General features: G+C 44.2%; 1 protein-coding gene across 3 annotated transcripts in view; it reads left to right on the forward strand.

The window, feature by feature from the left end:
- wu:fb95e10 (titin) overlaps window positions 1–10,000 on the forward strand; it is a 25,945-nt gene that overhangs the window by 1,897 nt on the left and 14,048 nt on the right. For 2 of the 3 annotated variants that reach the window (XM_027158802.2, XM_027158804.2), the window contains exon 2: window positions 9,815–10,000. This exon is cut by the window's right edge and continues 395 nt beyond it. In XM_027158802.2, the coding sequence (XP_027014603.2) occupies window positions 9,861–10,000 (140 nt within the window). In that variant the 5' untranslated portion in view covers window positions 9,815–9,860. Of the gene's footprint in view, window positions 1–51; window positions 72–9,814 lie in introns of those variants that run through there. The other variant, XM_047815803.1, reaches the window with a different exon arrangement.

Raw genomic sequence — 10,000 nt, forward strand, 5'->3', positions numbered from 1 at the left:
TTTTTTCCTGTTGCAGTCGTAAATCAAGTGGGAAAAGCAAACAGGTGACGACGATGATGATGATGGATGGTGTAAGTCTCGAGACAGGAAGAGATCATGATCTTAATTTCAGAGCCCGTATTTAGTCTCTGCAAACAAAAGACCCGAGACGGTCGTCTTCTTACGGAGCCGTCGCTCTTTAATATGGTACACGAGATAAAAAATATTGGTCTAGGGTTTTTAGATAAATTATATTAGTAGACAAATGCATGCGATATCGGAGACGCAACAAGACGCTAACTGTATTTTTGTAGGCTGTTATGTTGAACTCGTCCCTCGTTACGATCAACTACTCGCCTTTCGTTTTTCCTACTTTAGGGTGTCGTAACGTCCGACACCGTGAACGCAAACGCCGCGATGCTCTAATGTACGTTACAGTCTATAGGATACTGTCGCGGTGTGCTGCTGTTATCCAGCTGTTTTCCTCTGATCTGTAGAAATCTCCTGTATCTTATATTACAGTGTTACCGGCGGACGCTCGTGCATTTGCGCTTCCCGGTTAAATATAGTTTTTTTTATATGTAAAACAGCACAAGTCCCTTGATATAAGCAAGTACCACCTTTATTTATAAACGCCATCCCATAATAATCCTCACCGAAAGACAGTTCGGATCACGAGGGCTGTGTGGCGGACGGAAAATTGAGATTTAAATGCGGTTACGTTTAATATTAACGTACAAAAAATGATCATTTATTTTAATATATATTACGACAACACGTTATGTCTTATACACATGTCATAGGTACGCATAAGGTCAACATTTTTCAGCTTGAGCTTTCTTTCCCGTCGTTCACTCCGAAAGCCTGATATTCTGGTAGACAACAAAAACCCCATGTTTCGTGTCATGATGAATAGCCGCCATTGCAGCTCAGGGACGTTGCACATGACTCAGCTGTCTTCTCTCTCCGCACTGTGATTGGATGTTTCAGCTCCCTTATTCCCAGAATAATTACGGGAAAGAACCCAACGACCCCGTGAAAGTCACAACCGCCTCCATTAATAACGGTTGTATCTGGCACCCGCGTCTGCAGCCGAGCGATTATCTGAACCGCAGCAGCCATCGATACTCTCCAGGGCAACCACCGCGCGGCTTTTCCCAAGATGGCCGTGCCAAAACGGCGATGCGGTTTTCCTGCAGTTGCTTGTGCTCTTCCCAGATTATGTTACCCTGTTGCTGCAGGACTGATAAAAGCTCCACAGGCGATGTGCAGTTGTCACATGCCACAGTTGTCTGTGGGCTTTTTGGGGCAGTGCTGTGTTTGTTTCCACTGTTTGTGTGTTCGGGATTGTTGTAGCTGGAGGTGACCTTTGGCAGAGGTCAGTATTTATCCTGCTGTGATTTACAGACTGTTACAGCACAGGAGAAGAGATCATACTGTAGTGTTACTGTGGAAAAAAAGACAAAAACTCATTTAAATGACTCCTCTATCTAACTGTGAGGGAGTTTTTGCATAAATCGGATCAGTTATCGAGCAGATATGAGGGACGTTTGCATACCGAGCCGCTGAATGTCATTAGCGAGCCTGTGGTTAGGAGTCGGACTGGACGGGATTTGCATTCACTTCTCATTTTGTTCTAGTTTCCTGTTTCCGGCCTGGTCACGACACATAGCCATGAAGGAGGGAAGATAAAATGTAAAACATTTCAGTCCACACACCAGGATACCACCTCATACTCATTCAAACTACTGCTGAAAACATGACTCTCTTTTCACACAAAATACACTCTATTCATATAATCGAGTGCCAAATAGGGCTGGGCGATACGGCTGAAAAGTGTATCACGATATCAGTGCTTCATATCGGTCGATATCGATAATTATCGATATTTTTTATGACCCATTAAAAATAAGGACCAGGAGAAAAATATATTAGATTTAAACCTTTTTATTTTAAACTTAACTTTCCTCTGATCAGAATCCCCTCAGTTATTAAGACAGAAATGTCAACAACCAGGAAACCTCCAATAATTATAATGTAACATGAGTCTAAAGTCACAACGAACACTTAACTATTATCTCTTAACATTTAAGGTGCAGAAAATGTAAGCAATGCTTAATAAAGTGTAATAAAATAGTGCAAAGTGTTAAATATAAACAGAGAAACCTGAGAATTTAGTGCAGGTTTAGTGAGAGGGAGTTCACTAGCTGTTCAGCTTCTGGTGAATAAAGTGTGTAAAATATGTGCAGTGTTTTGTAAACAGAAATAAACCTGAGCTAGACTGAGATACATCTGTAATATAAAACAAACCTGATACACTACAGTAACATTGTGTGAAATCTAAAACCTGCAGAAATATAAAAAGTAGCTAACTTTTCCTCTCTTATTTACAATTCCCTCGCTCGCTACGGCTCATTTTCTGCTTATCAATCGCCGGTTACTGAAGAGGAATCCAGCAGACCGGCACGAGACGACGATATGGTGTAACCAAACGTGTCACTCCCTACGTTGCTAGGTTACCAGAGAGCGAGCGCCTTTGTTAACACAACCGAACTTGCTTCGCAACCTCTGTCTTCTTCCGACGTAGAATAAAAAATATCGAACGTTTTATCGAATACATTTTTAATTGATATTTCGATCACGTGTCTATCGCGATACATATCGTTATCGTTTTATCACCCAGCCCAAGCGCCGACGTTTTTTGAAACCCTTTTTCATTCGGTAAAGGATCATTTTTATTCTTTTTTTTTTTCCAGATCAGTTCCACCTCTAATCTTGTGATAAATTCACTACGTATTAAAAACAAAAAAAAACCTCTGGTCAAATAAATCTAATTAACGCTAATGTCCAGTCAGGAGGTTGATGTTATCGTCCAATCAGGAGCCGGTTCATTTGAGCAACGATGAAAACACGTTCATCTAAATTATCGGCAGTTGTTTTTATATTTAATTAAGAGTTCCACACACACACACACACATATATATATATATACGGCTGATATTATGCTTTAGCTAGCACTGAGTGCTCATAATGGACCTTTACTAGACACAGAGGATGAGAATTGCACAGGTTTTTGTTAACCATTTTTTTCCAACGGCTGGAATCACGTTACGTTCGGATGGACCAGTTATTAGTCCACACGTTCTTGTCACTCGATCTGATTTTCCCTGAAAGGTTTCATAACCAGATCTATACACTCACTGGTGCTGAGTCAGTTCAAATATTATTAAATAACATATCCAGCGTCGCTCTGAAGCAGGATTGGGTCGGCTTTATTTATTTGATCTATTCAAACTCTTTATTAATAGGGTGTGTAGCATCACATGTCGCATGCGCATGACCCACTGACTGTGAATATTCACTCAGAGCAAACAAGTGTTCAATAATGAATACCAAACCTGTTTACAGTCAAACAGAGAGAGAAAGAAAAAAAAATCAAATAAAGTGGGTATTATGACGATGATTATTATTATTATTATTATCGAACTGCTGCCATTCAGGGACCTGCTCTGTCTCACGAATGGCTCTACAGTGAACGCCGCACTCAAATAAAGGCCGCCGACTTTCTGTTTGCTGTAGATTGTCCGAAGCGCATCGGTTGACTCAGCTGTTCATTATTGTGCGTTCACTCGCAGTATGTTGCGTTTGTGTTGTGTGTTCCATCTGTGCCATGCCTGGCAGAAAGGTTGAGTAATCCTCTTATAGGTAGAGTACTCTTTGTGTGTGTGTGTGTGTGTGTGTGTGTGTGTGTGTGTGTGTGTGCCTTTCCCTTTCCTAGCTAGCCAGGCGTATTGGCCGCCTGCCACAGATGTTATCGCCACCCCTCATGGTGCATGTGTGTGTACGAGACTGACCATGTGCACACATGGACACACACAGTCCAGCACCATTGATCGAACCCCACCAGCTGCTCCCGATCACCACTTATCTAATTTGCCCCCCGGCGAAGGCTCTCACTGTGAGCAGGATAATGGGTAATGGCTTTTGGTCTTCAGGTTACAGCTGTCTCTTGAGACCTAAATGCAGTCCTACTTCCTTCTCTGCTGTCTGATCATAAGGAGAAGGGTGGTATCCATGGCATTTAGTCCACACCGAATAAGTGCTTATGTGTCTAATCATTGTTCCATCTGCTCCAGTCTCGAGCCACAACACTGCCTTTGTAACCTCTACCGCTGGCACCGAAGTTCGCCAAGACTAAAATTCATCAAAATGTTCAGCAACATTTGTGGCATGGACTGGTGTGGATTGTGTGGGTTATTTGTTTGCCGTCATACACTAGCTCTCTGTTTCTTTGATTTCTTGCCCTATAGGCCAGAGGATGGTCAGGCCGATAAAGCAGGATTAGCTTCAGGCTTTATACAGGGTTAATGAGCCCTGTCGCGTGTTAATCTTTCTTCCCCCTGGGGGTCAACTCTCTCCTGAGCCTGGGGCCGTGATGACTCATGCCCATTCGACCGGTATGCAGTGTGATCGGCACCCAGGGTACAATAATAGACTGTCCATGGCATGGATAGAGAGTATAAACGATTCCCAGTTAATTAGTCGAAACTGTTCATTCCTAAAATACCAGGATGCTCGGCGAACTGTAATGGTGTTCACCGGTGTCACGTGGCTGCTCTGATCTGCAAACAAAAAAATCCTATTTACAGCACAAGGAATACTTTTCCAACAATTGGACGGATCCCAGATGCCCTTCACATTTAAAGCGTTGGCCTGGCAGCCAAGTTACAACAACAAAGGGCACATCCTTACTCACTACCAAGTCCTACTTCTTTCTAAAGCCCTTGGCTTTTCCCCAGCGATTTGGTTTTGTTTTCCCACTTCCCCCAGAAGCCAGTGGCCTCAAAAAGGCATTTGTTATGGTCTGACATCACCACCTGTACAGGCATCCCAACTCCTTCCTCTTGGAAGCCTCCTCCGCATGTATTCCGGGAAGAATCTGGTGGAGTCCAGCGAGCTTTGTTTCACAGCAGTTTGTTTGTGCACCGAGCCAAGGCGGCTTCCTGACCCTCAGGCCGAAGTGTGAATTTAGAATGTTCTCAGAATTTTGTAAACATGAGCGTCACGTGCACCAGATCTACCTTCTAGCAGCAGTGATATAACACTTCCTAACAAAGTCTCATGATGGGTCCGATGACATAATGAAGGTGTTTAGACTTTGCTGTTTGGTGGCGGTCTGAGCAACGGCGTTACGTTACCATGACACAAACAGCCCGTGGAGTATTCGTGCGGCAGTGAAAGCCGTTTGTTGTAAGGAAAGGCGGCTCTGTTCCATGGCCTTCTCATTGCTTGAACGTTCTCGTGGTGCCGTGTGATATTTCAGCAGCAGAACTCAATCTGTTAGACATTCATTTTTTTTGGAAAGTAGTTCAGACACGTCCAGAGGTGTCAACGTGTACAGTTTATCTGTTCCATTTATGATTTGGGCCCATTGCCACAGTATGGGAGAGGTTTTTATTTATAGTCAGATTAATGGTGAATAAAACGATCCCAGTTTTAAAATCCATGTCATTGAGGCTATACTTAAAAAATTCTTGTTTGCCGTAACCCGACCGACCCTGTCGATTTAGGACCCACTCAAATTTGTATTTATTTTTTGCTTTAAGTCCGACCGACTTGCAGTTTGTAAATTTGCGTTAAGACCGACCAATTTTTTTTTTACTCTTCAAACAACTAATACAAAACCAATAAAATAACAGTAATTACATTTTAGTAAGTATTGTAAATATATAAATTGCCTAGGCCTACATACAAACAAAGGCTACGTTCTTTCTTTTAAATAAAACCTGTGACGTCATCAATGTTTACACTATTGGTTACCGGATGTCACACTATGGCCTGTGTGTACGCTTCGTCTCGTTCTCTCATTCACTGTCAGAGTCGACGGTTCGCGCTCGGTAATGATGGCTGCGGCTGCAGTAAACAAACTGTTCGCGGTCACCGTTCAAAGTCATACAGGTTCGGGCGCCATAATACATCTAGAAAATGTATTTAAAACAGCTCGACACCGCTTTAACTTGGCACGAAGTTCTGGAAAAAACTGTGTCCAGCATCAAAATAAGGTTTGCGATGATGCGCCCGAAGGCACGGGTTGAAGACCCAGTCAGTGACGTCACGATATGCTCATTTGTTTAAAGTCATACCTACGTAATCACCATCACCAATATTGTACTTTTTTTTTTTTACATTGAAACTTGAAAAAAAATATATAGACCTACCTACCGACCCTTTATTTATTTATTTATTTATTTATTTATTTGCTGTTACTGCAAACCAAAATATTTTTAAGGATGGCCTGAAGGGGATGGACGGCATGTCAGGAGATAGCAGACTTTCATTAATTCACAAGCTTTGGTCTGGTGAACCAATCAAAATCAGTTGGGTGGGACTTGGGATTCGGTGGCGGGCAGGTCTTAGCGTTGCTTAGCCACGTCTAGAAACCAAAATAAAAATATTAGTCATCTAATCCACCGACGTGTGGTATTTCTGAAATAGATTCTCTCTGCCTGCTTTGATTTTCCTATCAATCTGAGAACCTTTCAGGCTTCTTTCAGACTTTTAAAACGAACATAACGAAGATTTTGCCAATTCGTCCGATTATGGTTTTGATGCCTTTCGATTACATTAGTACCATCTGTTGGTCTGTTGTTTCAGGATCAAGAATGTTTACGTGGAAGGTGCTTGTTTTGATGAAGGACACCTCGGTGGGTTAATCGGTGTTTTCAGCCCGCAAGCGTAGGACGGATCTCTGCTCCGTTTCAATAGTGAATGGAAATGGAAATAACACAGGGGTCCTGTGTTCCTTTGCATTAAGAATCAGGGACATGGGGGTTGGGGAGGGTCCACTACCGCCTCCGGTGGACACGGATGGTGTAGAAATACTGGACAGAGATGCTGCATTGTCTCAGTCTGGCATTCAGAGATTGGCTGCGGTTAGCTAAGGCACCATGGTGCATTAGTGAGACCATCCTGGTCTCTGCAAAATGCCAAACAGTGATAAATTGCTGATGATTACGAGGTCAAATAGCTTTAACAGCACCATCTTAAAGTGCCAAACCAGAGCCTTGGAGAAGTGCACAGCTGATGAAAACTTCTTTCCCAGAAACAGAGTCATACGATGCTGAGGATTTGTGTCATCTTTTGCTTCGTGCTAATCTTTCCCTCTACAGTTCCTCCATTGATAGCTATTTAAAGAAAGTCCACAGTGACTTACAGGCCAAAAAAAAACAACCACACGCTATTGACTGCTATAGTGAGCTATTCATCAGCTCTATTAGCACTGGCTGGTTTGTTTAGTCGCTAGCAGTTTGTGTCGGATTGTCCGATGCTGGGTGCGAGCCACTAGCACAGTGCCTGCGGAGCTTTATGGCGTTAGCTCGCGAGATCCTGCCGTGTCTCGTTCCTCATTTATTCGAGTGGTGATGCAAAACAGTTCTGCTGTTGCTTTTCCACTTCGGGCTCATGTGAAGGCACAAGGAGCTATTCAGTAATGCATTTATTCATACATGTATGTATCCCTGTGTCTCGCATGCCCTCGAATCAGGAGAGCAAATTGCCCTTAAAATATGCTGATGATCTGATTAGACAGAGGCAGCTCTCAGAGGACCTCGCCGTCTCGTCTAGAGGGAAAGGGTTCGATAGCGCCGCTTTGTTTGAAGATGATGTACAGCTTCTCAAACGGGTGCCGTAGGAATAAATGGTTGTCGGTGTTTTTTGAGATACAGAAGATACTCTGACCTTTTTATCCCTTTCAGAAGGGGTGTCATAGGGCCTGAAAAACTGTTCCGTTTACATCAGGCCACATAAACGCGTCCGATCTTTCTACTCCCGCCCAAAATGCTAATATATTTTACCTCAAGAAGACGAAAAAAAACTCGTTACGACGGTTATGCTACAAAAAAACAACCCTGCGTGTCGTCCATGTTATTTGTTTCTTGCGCGGTGCACGACTCGCGAGTGACGTACGTCCGGTTGGGAGGAGTATAGCGCTGACGTATGTGGCTTGAACAACCACATTCATTTACACATGTCCAGTTTCATCTGTAACACGTCCCAGACCTCCTCCTGAAGGGGTTTGTACCATCGGATTTATATCCGTCTCCAAAACGTTTCGGAGGGCATTTAGACCTGGTCTTTTTACCATCGGGTAGCTATCTGATCACAGAAAACGCAGGAAGTGACCAGGTGTAAAAAGGCCCTTATTTGTTACAGGAAGCAGGTTATCTGATGGGGTGAAAATGTTTAAGTAATGAGTCCAAAAAGAAGCTTTGGAGATTTAAGCTGAACCTTTTCACTCTGGTAAACAAATCTAGCGTCCCGGGTCCATGGCAGTATTATTCAGATCCAGGACATCCCGGCGGTTTCCTTAGTAATCATACAGCCACAGATTTACAAAAACCAGCTCCTCTCCCGGCTGCGAGTACGTGATTTATTGCTCTGACGCAGGAAAAAAGATCTCATCCACGCCAGAGCCCTTTAACCAGAAGGAAGACGGCGGGACAGCGAGGGCGCCACCGATGAAATAGTTTGCGCATAACGTAGGCTGGATGCGTAGATGACGTAGTCTCAGAGCGAACGGCCTGACGGAGATCAGTACCTTTTGTGGAATAAGGAGTTGTGTTTGTGCTCGGCGTATAAGTGGTCGCTAACAGCTTTTTGAATGTGGGCTGACGGTGACGTAAGAGACTGAGGCGTGTTGGTGTTTACAGAAATCCCATACAAACACTAAAATAAAGCTGACACAGAGATGTAGCTTCTGCTGTTGTGGCACAGGTTCTCTTCTGGAGGGGATTGGCAATGATGTCATCATTTTTTGACTGGGAAAACCTCCATATCTCAATCTCTCTCCCTCTCTCTCTCTTTCTCTCTCTTTCTCTCTTTCACTCTTTGTTAATGTTCAAAAGTAGAGTCAGAGTGAGACAGATCTGTCTGGCAGTGTGTATAGCTACAGGAATCCTCTCTTTTTAGACTTCTCTCTCACACTCTCTGTCTCTCTCACACCCTCTCTCACTCACTCTCTCTCTCTACCCCAACTCTCTCTGTCTCTCTCTCTCTCTCTCTCTCTCTCTCTCTCTCTCTCTCTCTCTCTCTCTCACACTCTCTGTCTCTCTCACACCCTCTCTCACTCACTCTCTCTCTCTCCCCCAACTCTCTCTGTCTCTCTCTCTCTTTCCCTCTCTCCCTTTCTCCCCCCCCTCTCTCTCCCTTTCTCACTCTCTCTCTCTGTCTCTCCCCCCCCCCCCTCTCTCTGGGTTTCCTCAGCTGTTAAGGCCATCTGTCCAAACACTCCTAAGAGCACTAGCGCAGATCTCTTGCTGGACAGAAGGAGGGAGGAGGGGTGACCGAGCGAGAGCTGCATGGGGATGTGCAGCCAGCTCTTGAAGACTTTCTGAGAAAAGAAGGGCTGAAAAAGTTCAGCTCAGGCTGACCAGGATGATGTAATGATTGTGGGTGTGAGAGAAAGACAGATGCAGTGCGGAAGTTAGAACATGGAGTGTTTTCCGCCTCAGGTCCAGCGGGACCTCAAGCTTCAGTTTACTTTTTTTAGTTCACATGCACCCCATGGGCCAAACCACATCCTGTCTCTGATGCAGTTGTGTCGCTCTTAACATGTACATAAAACCTCTGCACCAGAAAGGCATCATGGGTAACAGCCAAGGCTGGAACATTCACAGGGGTATTGTGACTTCTCACTGTCTGAAACAGAACCTTTACAAAACTCTGTTGTAGTTAACAACCTGCTACCATCATGGTTGCTCTTTTGTTTCATTATAAACCACACAGACACGTTTGTTAAGGAAGTTTTTCACACTACGCTGTTTTTCTGCCTTTGTAGGTAGTTCACTGTATCTGATACCCCTTGGAGTTCACTGTTTCCCAAGATGAAGCCAGACGGGGTTGACTCAGGAGCGACAGAGCCGATGGTCGCATTAGATGCAGATCCTGTGATCCAGGCAGAGCCGTTAGGGGAAGGCCAGGAACAGGCCCCGCCCGCGTCACAGACGGACGAGATGCGGCAAGG

Source organism: Tachysurus fulvidraco, chromosome 7 (genome assembly GCF_022655615.1).
Source record: "Tachysurus fulvidraco isolate hzauxx_2018 chromosome 7, HZAU_PFXX_2.0, whole genome shotgun sequence".
In the NCBI taxonomy this organism is placed as follows: Eukaryota; Metazoa; Chordata; class Actinopteri; order Siluriformes; family Bagridae; genus Tachysurus; species Tachysurus fulvidraco.